Here is a 16,912-nt window from a genome sequence, read left to right on the forward strand (position 1 = left end):
TAGGAGTCCGAACGGAGCTTACCAGCAGTCAAAGGTAGAGGTGAAGTCCGGCTCCCGTAGGAGTCCGAATGGAGCTTACCAGCAGTTGATACTGAGAGTGGAGCCCGGCTCTCGTAGGAGTCCGGGAGGAGCTGTTCTGCTGTCGGCGGTGGAGTCCGGCTCCCGTAGGAGTCCGGGCGGAGCTGTTCTGCTGTCGGCGGTGGAGCCGGCTCCCGTAGGAGTCCGGGCGGAGCTGTGCTGCTGTCGGCGGTGGAGCTCGGCTCCCGTAGGAGTCCGGCGGAGCTGTTCTGCTGTCGGCGGTGGAGCCCGACTCCCGTAGGAGTCCGGGCGGAGCTGTTCTGCTGTCGGCGGTGGAGCCCGGCTCCCGTAGGAGTCCGGGCGGAGCTGTTCTGCTGTCGATCCCGCCGAGGGTTTCGGCTGTGGGTATTTTATACCCAACACAAATCTAAGGATAAATTTATAATTTTAACTATAAATCAATAAATGGGTTATTCTTCTATCACATTATGTACATTGTATCTGTGATATATCCTTTAAGTTAGTAGGAATGTCAATTCATATTTTCAAGAGTTGAAAATTTAAGGCATGAATTTACATAACTAACTCATAAACAGCTCCTGACCATAGGATCATCATAAGGATTGTGATCGATCCGGAAGGTTAGTGTACGATCGCTTCCTTAGGATAGATGTATCTTGAGTCTATGGTGTAGAGACACCGAAGCAAGAGTATAAATATTCGTTGAGAACGAGAGTACTGAGCATGACTACCTCGAGCAGTCATAAGAAAGTCTACCTTCTCGTTGATGATTAGCTCGATGCTGCAGCTGTGTGTCTAGTTCTTTGATCTGAGGTGCATCGATAATTCACCTTGAGTGTGTTATAGTTTGACTACACCATAACTCAGTCTCCTAACCATTCGAAACTCTGAGGTGTATGTTGGCTGTAGCATATTCATTGTAGGAACCAGATTGCACCAAGATGGGATCTACCAACCTCGGTAAATGAGAGGAGTTGTCCTATGATGATCGAAAGATCGAGTCCTTAAGCCCATAGCCATGGCAGAGTGAAATAATAGAAAAGAGTTTTCCATTGGAGTTTCACATTGGACTCGGATCGATCGATTAACTCATATGACTGAAGTTGGGTTTGACGAGTTCATCTTAACCCTAATTCAGTCGGAACTTATGATAGAAGAACTCAATCACACAGGTAGCTACATCGAGAGGTTCATCTTCAGTTTTGATGGGTTGCCATCATATACTGTTAGGTGTCACTGATGAATTTTGAGAACAATTAGAATGATCTTGATGATCGATCATTCTAATTGTATGAATCAGAAGAGTTCTGGTCCATCGAAAGGAGTTTCGATGATGTCGATGATGAGATCATGACATGTCTCATTACCATACAAAATTGAACTTAACTGGATCACACTAACAAGGGTTAGGATCTGGATGTCATCAATTGGGCTAGCCCAATTGATTTGGATTAGATCCAATTAGGTTCAAAGAAATCGTGCTAGTACACGATTGAACCTAATTTTCTCCTCGTGTAATCTTTTCTATCTCGACTAAGCCAAATGTGATTTGACTCACCCAGAGAACCTTGAGAAAGTTTTTCTCAGTCTAAATGAAGCTTGTCCAGCTCAGAAAAGGCTTGTCTTAATTCATGAGATGAATTTAAGACAAGCACCTGCTAATTTCTGTCATCTGCCAATTTCATTTTAGGACATCAGTCAAAAGTTGACATATGGTTCTTAAATTGAAGGCCACTTAATAAGAGCTCATTGGAGGATATTTGTGGAGTGTCCACATGCCAAATCAGCATCAAATTAGGTGCCATAATCAAATTATGGCGTGAGCCCAATTGGATAAAGAGGGCACCCCAAGTGGATAAGGATGGAAGTTGATTTGATCAACATGGACTCTTTGGCGCCAACATGATTGTGCTTATCCAATGTTGGCACCAACTCTAGGAGAGAGGATGGAGGTTCTTATCTGATGTGATCAGATGATATCACTCCACCAATCAAAATTTTTCTGGATTAAATGGAGTTTTCTGATTGGTCGAATGATGTGGCACTGCACAGCGCAGCAGGGTCTATATAAACCCTGTCTGCGCCTAGGGTTTCAAGTGATTGTGCCTAACCCATCAAAGCCGCCACCTCCTTTCCTCTTCTCCACATCCCATCTGAAGTCCTTCCTCCCCTCTTCACGCCAAGGAGTTGGCATCCATCTGGTGCAAGATCAAGGTGTGGTGATGCCTTGAACAGGAAGGCTGCATGAGTTCTTCGACAAGCTGCTGCTCCAACTTCAGGAAGATTTTTGAAGATCTTCCTAATCAGATTTAGTTCTGATTTTTAGAGCAGAGATTCGTGAGGAGAAGACGATCTAGGTCCTGCCTGAGTGGATACTGGTAGAGGTCAGGTGATTGCGTGGCTAAATCAGAATCTCAGGCTTGCTGCGATCATCTACAGGGTAATCAGATTACCCTTGAGGTATTTCATATTTTCTCATGCTTTTAGATTTATTTTAGAATTAATATCAGATAATAAAATTAGATCTAAAAATTTTGATCTGAAATAAATATAAGATAATTTTTTTTTTAAATTATTCTGTCCCAAATTTGATGAAATCTGGAAGATCCTACAAGGAAAAAGGTAGTTTTTTCTTCACTTATAACCTTCTTAAGATACAAAAATCTTTTTACCTCAAAACCATGTTGATGCGTCCTTCAAATAGTGAACTTCTCTACAATTTACCCATTACCTTGTCATCCATCTTGACTATTTTTGGTTATATATTTCAAGTGTCCTGCGCACGCAACCTCAAATTAGTTGTATCATGATATCGCTACATTCATCTTTGAGATTCTTAAGATAGTTCCTCAAAATTTAGAATCGAAACATGAATTTTAGAATAGCTTTTTTTTTTTTTTTGATATGGACTTGATATTTAAATTCAATAGCAAGTTGCCATTTCTAGTTTATGTGGAATAATTTAACACATGAAAACTTGGATTTGTTAGATACCAATCAATCCAAGCTCTTTAGATGCTGGATTTCTTCTCCAACTTAGAGAGAAAAGATATTTATTTTTCATAAAAATTTAGAAGAGCCACATCTATGATGTAGGAGGGGCCACATGTTTAGAGGAGAGTTGCCCACTCTCTGTATTTAATATTGGCAAATTATATCTTATACTGCATGCACCAATATGATCGTGCACTATGGTAATCAACTCATCTCCTTCTTATGAGACAAATCACAAGGACATGATGAATGAGACTTGTAGAAAGAAGATGAGCTGATTAGTATGGTACACAGCCATGCGATATAGGGTATTGTGATGGCCCAACCCAAAAGCTAGCCTATGTTTGAAATAAGCTCAAGTTATACGAAAAAGATAAATAGTTTGAAGAAGACTTCCGATGGGAGTCCTCTTCCTCAAGAGACTCTGAATGAGGATCGGACACCGGTGATTACCTAAGGGAGAAGAGCCCTAGGGCTCTCTATAAATTGGATCCTCTCCTCCATGTGATTGTCCATTGTCGAGCATCGCACCGCCTTCTCTCCCTTCTTTTTTTTTCTTTGAATCCGCAATTCCCTAGCATTATGGCCACACGGAGATTAAGGCTAGAGAACACCGCCAAAGCTAAGGTAAAGTCCCAACCTTGCTTTTCTTTACTTTTTCTTCCTTCCATGACCTTAAGTCATCGTTGTAGAACAAGAAATCAGCAAGAAATTGATCAAAAAATCCTTTGTTCATAGTCCCCTATTTTTAGTCATCTTCTCTTCCTTTTTTCAGCCATCTCCATTGCTGGCAATCATCATCGAAATCTTCATTCTCTTCTCTACATCAGCCCCTATCTAATGCCGGGGCCCCAGCCACCAATAAGCGAGCTAGGAACTAAGGACAACCAAGATAAGGGTATTAGTTCGGCCCTATTTTTCATGTTTTTTTTGTCAACTAGCTACGTGCCACCGATCGTCCATCATTGCCACCACTGGCCACACCCCGCCGCCAATCGTCGGCCCTCAGATGACTAGTCACCATCCCCTTCCATCCCCTATTCGGCCAAAGAAAGAAAGAAAGAAGAAAAGAAGAAAGAGAGAAGAAAAGAAAAGAAAAAAAAAAGAAAAAAAGAGAGAAAAAGTCTCTCTCTCCTTCTCTCTCAGATTTCTCACTCTACTCTCTCTATCTAATCTACGAACTCTAGTATAAATTTGAGATGATCTTTTCAAAAAGATCCGAAGCTACTTTGATGTCCATATAGCCTATCAAATTGATTACCTGATTATGTTTCGTATCTTTGAAATCCACTATTGATGAATCCCATGGATCAAACATGGCTTTGATCCAACATATGCTTCATGATTTTTTTGATTGAGTTTCTTAGATTTGATCCTCGACTAAAAGACTCTGAATTGCCCCGACGCATGGACAACCTATCGAACCAATCATCTAATCAATAGTCCTCTGTCCTTATAATTTAATTCTATTGAATTCATAGAATAGCAATTGATCATTTTTTTAATATTTTAAATAGGATTAACAGATTTGCCTAATAAAATTCAAAGATTTAGGATAAATAAGGTAAGTAGATCTTACGCTCCTTATTTATTTTTAAATTATCATATTTTTATATAAATAATCTATTATTGATGAAATTATATTTTTCATAAAATAAGTATCAGCATATGAAATATAAAAAAATATATTTTATTATAACCATTGATTCTATGAATATATTTTATGAAAATTGCATGTTTATGAAGTATAAATTTTATTATTTTTTTATCTATATATATATATTTTAAAAATATATATATAAAGATTTCAAAAATCCTCAAATAGCTATGAACAATTTTTTGTAGGAAGGTCGACACTTGGAACTAGTATTCATAAGAACATAAGTCTTATCAGTGGATATAAAGTTAGCATACGAATGAAAAACTCTGTCCATTGAGAATACTAATCTTGTCATGGATATAAAGTGATCATAGTATAAATATCTGATAGCAATATTTTAAATTATGAGATGAATATATAACAAAAATAATTTATGAATTATGTTTATGATTTATGCATGCATGACTGGTTCATAACTTATTTTATTATATGCTCTATAAAATATTTTATTTTATAATATCTATTATTTTTTAAATATTATATTATTATGAAAAAAATTTATGCTTGATCCGTAAGGAAGCATAGATTTTACTTACTAAGCTGGTGTAGCTCATATCTTTTTTCTTTTTTTTTTTACAAAAGAATGAGATTAGAAATAATGGAGGATTCAAGCTTGAAAATCTGCGTAGCAAGCTTAAAAATTTTATAGTCAAACTTAGTTTATTGGATAATCATGGACTTATATTTAACAACTTATAGATTTTGATACATAAGTTGGATATTTGATTTTAGATTTAGATGCTCTAAATTAATCTTAATTTAATTACTTGATGTATGATAGAATTGAATCTCTTATTATATTTTATTTATGATGGATTTTAGTTGATTATGATTGATTAGCTTCGTATTATTGAGAGCAGCATCCCTCAATAGCATGACCGTATTATGTCTTAGATTTAAATCGTGGTAGGTATAATTTATTGTGTAATGTCTCCTCCCTCTTTGCTCTTGGTCTCTCTCTTCCTCTCCCTCCATCTCTCTCTTTCTTTGCTCTCCGCTCCATTAGGTCACTTCTTTCCAACACCTCCCTATCGCTATCTCTCTCACTCTCTCACGGACTCTCTTCCTACCTCTCTCCATCCCTCAATGCTTCTCCTTTCCTCTTTGATCTCTACAACAAACTATAGCCCCATCCCATCCCTCCACCTCCATCATTGCCCTCTAGTCCTCCAATAGTACACTATTTTAGTTGAGGTAATTTTACCATATCAATTGTAAGGTGACTCAAACTCTCTCTATAGTAAACAATCAAAAATAGCAATTCTATATAAATATAGATTTTAATTGCAAGCAAACCAAATAGATACTTACAAAAATAGATTGATGTAGCATTTTGGAGAATATCATGCTTTTCAATGTAAAAAACAAATGTGCAGATCCAAAATCCAAAGCCAGCACCAACCAAAATAGGAGAAAAAATAGTGAAAAAAATATAAAAATTAGAGATAAAAAATATTTATATAAAAAAATTACAAAACAAAAGCTAGTGCTTGGCTCTCCCTCTAGCTCTCCTATATTTTTCATGATGCCTCTCACCAAAACCACCAACAAGGAGCCTGTGGCAATTATATTTTTAATTCCTACCCCATATGGATTAGAAAATTTAAACATACACTGTCAAGCAAAAAAATATACATTCCAAAAGCTCAACCATGGGCTATGCACTCTCTCTATTACTCTATTTATAATGACAAATACTTTATATTTTCAAAACTACAATTGGTGATGTTGTTGTCTATTAACTCCTCCTATCTTCTTCTTTTATTTATATTTTATTTTTATTTTTTGATTGAAGAGGCTAATCAGTAGATAGTGGGTTACACAATGGGGGATGATCCTCCTGAGTACCCTGATCCATTAACCTTGGTGAAAGTGGGATTGATACAGGTATAGAGACTTGACTAGCTGAATTAAATAATATCTTATGGCTATTTTTTTTTTGATGGTTGCCATTACAAATGGAATTAGAGCAAACCAAACTTATAACCTATATATATTAGGAGACGCTATGGAATAGATCTACTTGGGATTGGCCATGAGTTGATCATTGTATTTGTAATTGGATTTCAATAAATTTAGATCTTAAATAAAAAAAAAATGTAAAGATCCATATAGACATGTATTTAGTCCCATGGCTATACATTGGATGGGCTGCTATAGTTTTCATGAAAGCTTTATTTTATGAAAGGGAGTGAAGAGGGGAAGCGATAGTTCTTGAGAAGTGGAGAAAGGACATCTTATTTGCTTAGAATTTTAAAAAGAAAGAGAGTGGAAAAAATATTCTTCTCATGAGAGAATTCACTTGCTATATTTCATGAAAAATAAAAATTCACAGGGAATGTGAATTTTGGCACTTCCCATCGGAGGAGAAGTGATGGTATTTTTTTTTTCTAAAATATTTTTTTAAGATCTACAACTAAAATTTTATAAAATATATATCAATCGATGATTACAATGAAATAATGAATAGTGATATAATATTATATTGATATTATCTTAATATTTATATGAATATAATATTAATATTAATATTATAATATTTATTATATTTTGATATTATTTTAATATTTACACTAATATAATATTTTATTAATATTAAGATAATATTTATGTTAATATATTGATATTTATATTAATATAATATTATATTTAATATTATTTTTATATCTATATTAATAAATTTATTATATTAAAATATTAATATACTTAATATTATATTAATATGATATTAAATATATTAGTAATATATTAATACAATAAATTATTATGATCTAATGTTATATTATAATATATTAATATTATATTTATATTAATATAGATATAATATTAATATTTATGTAAAGTTTAAAAGTAAAAAGGTATGGTCTTATAGCTACTAAGAATATAATAGATATTTTACATAGTTTTTTCAGAAAAATAGGTGCTCAACCTAACAAAAGCTACTGCAATAAGTTACTTCTCCAGCCAACCAAACATGCTAAAATTCTATTTATAAGGAATAACTTTCTGATAAGTTACTTCCTGAGAAAAAAATTCTTTCCGTGAACCAAATGAGTCTTACAGAATAGATCTATTTAGGATTGGCTATGAGTTGCTCATTGTATTTGTAATTAGATTTGAATAGATTTAGATCTTAAAAAGAAAAAATATGTAAAAATCTATATGGATATGTATTTGGTCCCACGGCTATACACTAGATGGGTGGCTACAGTTTTCATGGAAGCTCTATTTCAGGCCAAATCTCTGCATATAAAAACATCCAAAGACAGTCTCAAATATTAGTCACCAAAAAGCAGAAAGGAGTGGGTCCTCCGGTCAGGATGTGAAAAGTGGGTCTACTTGAGCCATGTCTCCGTGTTGGAAAAGCTCTTGCCCTCTTTCTTAAGGGCAGTGGAACCCATGCAAGTGGGCCTATTAAACGCCCATCTCTAAGAGCTTAGGATTCAGCATAAGCTGGCTGTCCATATCCCTCCAACCGACCCCTCGGCCCTTTAAACATTAAAATTCCACCATGATTGAGGAGTCTAGAACATGCCAATTCCATTCTCTGCCATCACGTCATGGTAATTTGAATGGAAGCCTTTCTCTCCCACGGAAAAGAAAGGGAATCCTTTCTCCAATGTACCAGAATTCTTGAGCTAAGTGGTGCATTCTCTTTTTTCTGTGACCAAACTTTTCATTTCTTTACATGGTACCGGGCCGACATAAAGATTACATTCCAAAAAGTTAGTGTCTTAAACTATGACCCTCTTATGCAGCATCCCCTCAATTAAAACTCGCATGACTAGTGCCAACCTCCATGCTTCATGCTTCATGCTGGAAATTTAAAAAAGAAACATGCCCTTGCATGGGTAAAATGTTTTTTTTTTTTGGTGCTGGGGCAATGGCAAATCTCATAGATTCGTATATAATCATGAAAAATTGTGCTACCTATGCTCTCTTTATACCAAACTACCATGCTAATCCATGCATTGCTGTTGGAATTGCACCGGACCACAAACCGTGTTTGTAGGGAATTTTCTTGCATTGTACTTGTGTTGCACAGCGCATGATTTTGAAGTCATATGCCTCTCAATAGGGTGGAAGGGTGTTTGGTTTCTAGTTTGCCATCAGCATTAAAAATTAGAATAATCTATGCCTAATATTTGGGGATGCATTATCTAAGATTTGAACATAGCATCTCTCGAGGGATATGACCACAGGACAATCACCACGTGTATAATTCTGAATTATAGTTTCCAATATCTACTTTGCCCTCAATATTACCACATTTTTCTTTGTAACTTTGACAAGTTTGTTGTTAAATGGTTTTGCAGTATTATTTTTTTTCTTTGATTTCAAATCAAAACCTTCATTCTGAAAAACAAAATAAAAAAACTCTAACATATATAGACTGTTTTTCATCCTTAGAAGTTGGTAGTCTAAATATTCACCCACTTCCACTTTTTCCTCTCTACCTTTGCAATGTTTATGAGTGGCAATATATATATATTTCTATGTTCCTTAGCAAGTACATTACTTTTTTTGACATTCTAATTTATCCATATGGAATAAGATATAAGAGTGAATGTTATATATCAATGTATCAATTGATCTCGCTATAACAACTTCTTCTTCTTCTTTTTCTGCCCTAACACCTTCGTTATAATTGGGCCATCTCTCTCTCTCTCTCCATTCATGTTACCAATTACCAAACCCACTCAAGAGATGCCTCAGTGAGTATATGTTAGTGTGCCTCGACTTGGCCATCACACTCCCTAGTGGTCTAAAGCTGGAACGAAGCCAAATACCCCAACGTCACAGATTCTCCTCACTCCTCATCTCCAAGCAGGCCAAACCATTCGGAATATTTCAACCACGCCTTGCTACGTGCTTGGAGCTTAAAGCCTATAAAGCATTCTGATAAGCTTCCTTTTCTTAAAAACCCTACTTTGGCTAATACACTACTTTGGGACTTGTGCGGATATCCCATTGGCTACTACACAGCAAGAAAGAACGAGATATAGCCCTCATTAAAAGTGGTTAGCACAAAACCCTATATTTATTTCTTTGATTTGTGTGACGGAACCTTGCATGCATGCATGCGTGACAAGGAGAAGAAAGAAGGGAAATCTCCTCGACCGATGTGCTACAGTCGAAGCCTCAGGCTCTTGCACAAACTATGACATTGTATAAACTTTAAATAGTTTAAAATACACTGCTGAAGTACACCAAAGAAATAGATTGATGTTGGGAAGAGAAATCATAGTGCTATAATTGCATAGAGTTCATGCATGTTGCTGCTTTTGAGGAACAGACGTTTGTGTTCGTGGGCGAGAGCAAGTAACACAAACACTCAAATCCAAGAAGATTTGCCTGGGGAATCAGATGCTCTTATAGTGAAAGGGTCTGCCTCTTTTTATGAGGAAAGGCAGGACCGGGGCCAGTGGGTTGACAATGGCCTTTGACCAGTTTGAGCCACCCCACCCACTTATATATAAGCCACGATATAATAATATCATGCACGTAGTTCTTACCCAAAAGAATAAAGCAATAAAGTACATGCATTTAAATTTTTTGATACGTGCACACTCTTTAGCTTTTCTTTTTTCCCTTTGGTAACTACTCCGCTTTAGCTTTTTCGCCTCTTGATACCGTAGATACAGAGGGACAAAATAGGACGGTAACGCCTAGGTCTCATATTATTTGTTACGTTATCTGAGATCGAGGGCTCCGAGTACGAACCTCTCTTGTCCCATTAATTTAATATGTGAGTGGATGTAGTGGCATATATTTACTCGCTGGAAAGATTATTTACGCAGGAACAAAAAGAAAAACCTTCAAACAATATCTCTTAGGCCGAGTTTTTTAATATTTCTTAAATTATTATAAATAATATGAAAACATATTTTTTTTAGAGCAGATAACGGATCATTTATAATATTTATGATTACATTTATTTAAATCTGAACTCTTAACTTGGCAAAAATTTCAAAATTTAAATAATAAAAATATATAAAATTTTATATAAATATATATTTAATTTTATATATTGGATAGATTTTGAATATTTATATATGATCAAAAAAAATTTAATTAATATTTATAAATTATATCTTTTGGATGAATTTCGAGTGTTACACACGTAGAGAGAGAAAAGATGCTTTGCTCTAAACAGTAATTAATTTTGTATAGGATTTTAGGTCACCTTTGGTTGCTCGGAAGGAACGGAGTTATAGGTTTCTGGTTCGAATCCTGCTTTATTGGCAAAGCTGCATGGTTATGCATTTAAAAGGACTTATCAGGTGTTTTTGTACCCAAAGGTAAGATACGTTGGACGCCTCCGCTGAGGGTATTCTTGCTTTTTCTTCACGTGTCATGCCCGCACCTAGTTTTGCACTGGATATCATAACATAACATTTCTCTCAAGTCCTTATTAGTCCCTCACAGAAAAAAAAAAAAAAAAAAAAAGGTTCTCATCAGTGTAATGATCAATTCTCAAATCTCTTATACCAGGTGTTCCCCACCTGGGGTTCAGGACGTGGAAGATGCACATGGCATCACGCATGGTGATTGGAAGAGAAGTCTCAACATGTGTTTGGACAAGACAGCAAGAAAACTGATTCCTTCTCTTGAGCAAAATTGTTTCGCTATTAACTCATACAAATCCTAACCAATTAAAGCCCTGCCAAGGTATGTATGCATGTATATATATATGTATATGTATATATTTATGATATGTGTGTGTATTAGGGATTTAATGTGGTCCACTTGTAATATTATCGTTAAAAATAATTTAAGATAATTAAGATGATATAATAAATAATTAAAATTTTTTTGAGATAAGGATAGACATAAATCACTATGGTTGTGCTTCCTCGATGAAAAGAAAAAATGTTAATCCAAGAGAGTCTCTAGTCTAATCTATAAATATAGCTTATGACTCTCCATCAAATATAAATATCGAGATTCTCTAACATAAATTAGAAGTACTTTTTTTTAGTACTCTTTTACAGGATAAAAGTAAGATAGATTTATCTACAAGATTGTACTTCTTGCAACTTTTTTTATCATTAATTCGATTGGATTTGAACAACAATAGCTGAAAGTACATTTATTTTCAGATTTAGATTAAATTTTCTATAATATATGCATACATTTATGTGTAGTTTGATGGAATAAGAATCAGCTTCAATGTTTATTTTGCAGTATTCAAATAGCACATCTTTTTCCTTGATAAAAGATATGCATGCTTTATTAGTGCACAAAGATGAGAACATTAATTATATTGTCAAGGCTTGATATGAGACAATTGTAATCCTATAAATTCGCTCTCAACATCAAATACGGATGAGTGTTCAGCTTATCACTTGATTTAGAGGAACACATGTTTATATTTTTCATTTCACAATTGAAGACTGAAGTGAGTCGACTTATGGGGATTTCCTTTTTGTCCCCTACAAAATAATGTATACATGAGAACCTAAAAATATACACTTTTGGTTCTATTATTTTTTTAAATGGAGAATATATAGCAGGGAAGACCTAATTAAGATAAATTATTCAAGACCAATTACGTACTCAGGATGCATTACTGAAGACTCAAATCTAGAAGCTCCCAAGCAAAGCAGGTTGTAATCACTAAAGCATTGCCCGGCCATTTCTTATTTAGTCTGAAATTAGTGTAGCATCTACTTAGGCAACAGGCATTGATGGTGAAACAGAGGAAGAGAAGAATAACGGAAAAAACAAATAGTCTGCTTAAACTTAAGTATCTAACTTTTGGGGATAAGATATTAATAAAAAAAAACAGAAAGAAAGGAAGTTTAATGCAAATCAAACAAGAGAAAATGTGTCAACAAGAGAAGTTTCAGGCAAATGCTGGTGGTAGGTCTGTCTCTGAACTGGTTAGCGAATTGACATTCATTTGGAAAAGAAACATCAACAGACAAGACAAAATTCAAATGCCATTGTGCCAAGCACCCTCTGGGAGAAAAGTTATCCAAATTGCACTGATGGCCACCACATTGGCCGACTTAGCAATCATGACACCATTGTGTTCCAAAGGAAATTAGCATGATGTTTCGCAAAAGTGATTCAAGTGGGTGTCTGTGACTAGAAAAACAGGCTTAACTGATAATGATATAAACTATCCCATAATATTTTTTTAAAGAAAAGCACACATTAAATGATAATGATAATGGTCTACCTTCTATTTAGATAGGAATGTTATTGGTTGGACTATGTCTACCAGCTCTGATGGACCAATTCAACTACAAACCAACATGCACATCTGTATTGCTCTATTTTCACTCTCTCTCTCTTTTTTTTTTCCTCCATTTGTGTGATGGTTTGTAATTAGACTGGTCCACTGCTGAGCTGGCTGACCTAGTTCGACGAATAATTTCTAATTTTGACAGCCTTTACCTCTGCCAGCACATGGATGTTGCAGCTAGCCATATGACTTGAATTTTTTTATGTAACTTAATTTTGAACTTTTTAAATATTCTTTGGTGATCGATTTATACAGTGTAAACAATCATATTGTTCTCCACAACCACAATCCTCCAATAATATCAAACACTAACAAAGATTTAACAATGGGAGGCATGCGGTCTTCATCTCATCTTGAGCTATTCACCCATCGACAATACCTCAAACCTAACACCCTCCAAGTTGGCATGCATCCATCTTAAGACATACTTATTGATAAACTTATCATAAGCTGTACCAAACGGATACATCTGCCACGAATGTTGTTCTAATTATAGCTGGCTAATAGTTTTCTTAAATCAATCCATCAGGATGATTGACATATAATAACTAGGTACAAGATCCATGGTCCAACCTAACCCCAATACCACCTTGGTTGATCACTTCAGCTTTTCCAGCAAAGATCTTGGTTAGCTGAGCAAGAGGGAGTCCCCTTGCTCAACTTGGGCCATCATCATCATGATCACTATCATATCATATATGTAATGCAGGGAGACATCATCATTTGATATAAAGGATTTAGTAAGAGGGGAGGCAAGAATCATCTGTCCATCAGCAGTTCACCCAGCATCATCATCATCACCTCCGGGTCCCACCACCAACACCAGAGCAAAGTTGTAGCTAATCATGGACCCCCACCACCGTCATGACCGTCCATCATAGCTTTGTTTTCTTTCTTTATATTAAATTACGGCCGGTGACGGCGGGCGAGAGCGAGAGAAGAGCTTCTGGCCGGGGGCGAGGATGGCGAGGGGGTCGTAGCGGGCCTTGTGGTCGACAAAGCGGGGCCAGTGGCGGCCAAAGTGGACGGCCCAGTCGGTCTCCGACTGGTAGTGGGGGAGGTAGAGCTTGAAGTCGTAGCCGTTGGATCGGCAGCAGTCCACGATCTCGCGGTTCTGCGCCACCATCTCCGCCGCCGCCGGACCCTCCGGGTACCCCCGGCTGAACCGCAGCAGCGCCACCAGGTAGAATATCTCGCTCTCCGGCACCGCTACGGACGTCCGCGGGTCCCACCTTCACCCCAAAAACAAAATAATTAGTCACCATAAATATCTTTAATCACACTTTTTTTTTTTTTTTTTGGGATGCAATTTAATCACAATTGTTATAATAAGCAGCTACTGATGTATAGCGGAATGCTAGGCGGACCCAAAAATGAAAAGAAACAAAAGGAAAGCTCAGTTTGCCATCGTAAGTTGGATAAAAATAGGAATATTTCTCAAATTAAAAATAAATTAGACCTTTCGTGAAGCTTTGGTAGATGGAGGCCTCCTTCCTCCTTTGGATTATATACCGAGAATACCCTTATTTAATTTCAAGTAGCGTTTTCCTTGTACAAAACGGGCGTTATGAAAACCTTGGCCGTTACACGTGATGTAGCGGAGGCAGTCGTAAATTGTTATAACGGCCGTTATGCTCCGGTGTTTCCGGAAAAGGAAAATAAAAGCAAGGGTATAATCGTCAAGGGAGACAGGTGGATCCCACGGAAAGGGCCGGGCAAGGCTCATGGTGCTTGCGGGGGCCCATTTCGTAATTCATGAGCACATGCCTGCCCTTGTCTTTTCCCATAATGGCAATTGAGTCCCCTCTATATCTGGCCGCACCAGAACTCCCATGCCTTAACGCCTACGGGAAAATTACGAGAGTACCCCCACTTCTTACTTGCTCCGGAGCAGCGGGTACACCAGCATGGGCCCACCGATGCCGTCCTTCAAGATTCGCTTGAAGACGTTGCGATCGAAATCGACGATGTCTGATGACGCGACCAGGATGTTGAGCCAGGGGTGGGGCGCCGCCCAGGAGCCGTTCGCGCGTGCCGCCTCCTCCGCCCGTTTCACACGTGAGAGGAAGTCCACGTACGTCGCTTCCACCGCGAACTCCAGTCCCGGGATGTACCGCAGCCGCCGCAGCATCTCGCCCGCTCGCTGCCAAAACAAAAACAATAAACAAAAAATTAATAAATAATCAGGGGCATTTCGGGGAGTTAGCCTTCAGGATGAAGACAAAAGCGGTGATCCTTCACGGGCTTGTCAGGGGCTTTCACGTCACATTCCAGGATTTTGGACGCAGGCAGGGACCGCTTGGGCGTACGCCCACGCACCAGCTGGTGACATCGCCCCGACATCGCGTACAGAACCGTCAAAAATGCCGCTCAAATCTCAATTAATTACCAGAGAACCGTCACTCTATCGATCGTAAAATTGCTATAGAACAGGGACATTTAGGAAGATACAGGCGTCAGGAGATCCAGCGGAAGGCGCACAACGTGGACATCCGTAAAAGAGGCTGGGAAGGAGCTCGCTTTCGTGTATATAATGACGATAATGCCCCTGGGTTTGAAGCGATTTACCTGATCGATGGTGCCGTGTTCGGCATGGTTGAAGTGGAGTGCGACCTCGAGGCAGTAGAGGACCGGGCCGGACCCGGCCGGGATGAGGGCCGGGTCGAAGGGCGAGGCGGGGGAGAGCGGGACCGAGGGCCAGCCGTCGACTGGGTCCGCGCTGTTAACGAACGCGAAGCCCTCCACGTAATCGCAAGCGTCCGGATCGGACCGGATCACGAGCCATTCGGCGTCGCGCGAGTAATCTTCGAACCGGTTGTATACCACCCTTATCCACTTCACCTGCGTCCGAGAGAGAATAAGCGAACGGAGATCCAGCTGGATTGGCTAACCGGGAGGTGAGGTTACCCTACCATGTGGGGTGCCGGGTGGAGAGGGATGCGAGCGCGGGTGATGACGCCAAACTGACCGAGGCCGCCGAGGACGGCGAAGAAGAGATTGGAGTTGGCGGCAGCGGAGCACACGACCCGCTCGCCGTCGCCAGTTACGACTTCCAGCTCGGTTACGTTGGAGATCTGGGGGCCGTGGCGGAAGGCCTGGCCGCTGATCCCGCCGTTGGAGAGCGTCCCGCCGACGGTGAGCCCCAGGTAGTCCGTCCACGACGTCGGCGCCATCCCGTGCCGCCGGACCCCCACTCCAGCACCTCCTCCCACAGCGCTCCGCCAGGGACGTCGACGGCGGAGCCGCCGCCTGCGGCGTCGCGGACGAGCTCCATAGGGGCGCCGAGATAGCGCATGTCGAGGACGAGGCCGCCGGCGGCCATGGCCTGGCCGTTGACGGAGTGTCCGTTGCCGCGGGCGGCGACGGTGAGGCCCGGGGAGTGAGCGGCGAGGCGGATCGCGGCGGCGACGTCGTCTGCTGTTGCCGGCCGGATGACCGCCGCGGGTCGGGCCCGGACGATCCCGCCGAAGTCCTCCGCCGCAGCGGAGACAGCAGCAGGATTGGTGGCGGCATGGAGGTCGAGAGACCGGAGAACAGCCGAATCGCCATCGGGTCCGGAGGCGGCGCCGCCGGCGGAGGATTCCGGCTCGCCGTCGGGGGCGAGGCGCTGCTGCTGCTGGTCCAGATAAGCGATCATAACTGGTTTCTTTTTTAGCTTTTGTTTTGGTTTCTCGGGTTCGTATCGTATCGGTGCCGATTCGGGCGGCGAGGGATGGGCTTATATAGAGTGGGCGGGGGGCCGGCGTCCAAGGGAATTTACGAGTTTATTTTATGGGCAGTTCGACGCCCTCGTGTCCGCCACTCCATAATAAAAGAGGGGGAAAATTATTAATCATTATCTAATTTTAAAACTAAAAAAAGAAAAAAAAACTTTATATGGGAAAATGGATAGGGGTATTTTGGGAGAGAAGATCTGGGGATCGAAACGGCCTTAACCGCCCCTGGGTGGGCGACGCCCACGTCAG

At 39.4% G+C, this 16,912-nt stretch overlaps 1 protein-coding gene across 1 annotated transcript; it reads right to left on the minus strand.

The window, feature by feature from the left end:
- Positions 1-13,265: 13,265 nt before the first annotated feature.
- Positions 13,266-16,708, minus strand: LOC105041828 (cytokinin dehydrogenase 11). Its single transcript, XM_010918876.4, is given in 5 exon segments — positions 13,266-14,179; positions 14,828-15,090; positions 15,516-15,788; positions 15,860-16,140; positions 16,143-16,708. Coding segments are annotated over 5 exon segments (1,590 nt in total). The 5' UTR covers positions 16,585-16,708; the 3' UTR covers positions 13,266-13,848.
- Between the last annotated feature and the right edge of the window lie 204 nt (positions 16,709-16,912).

This window comes from Elaeis guineensis, chromosome 3 (assembly GCF_000442705.2).
Source record: "Elaeis guineensis isolate ETL-2024a chromosome 3, EG11, whole genome shotgun sequence".
Classification (NCBI taxonomy): Eukaryota; Viridiplantae; Streptophyta; class Magnoliopsida; order Arecales; family Arecaceae; genus Elaeis; species Elaeis guineensis.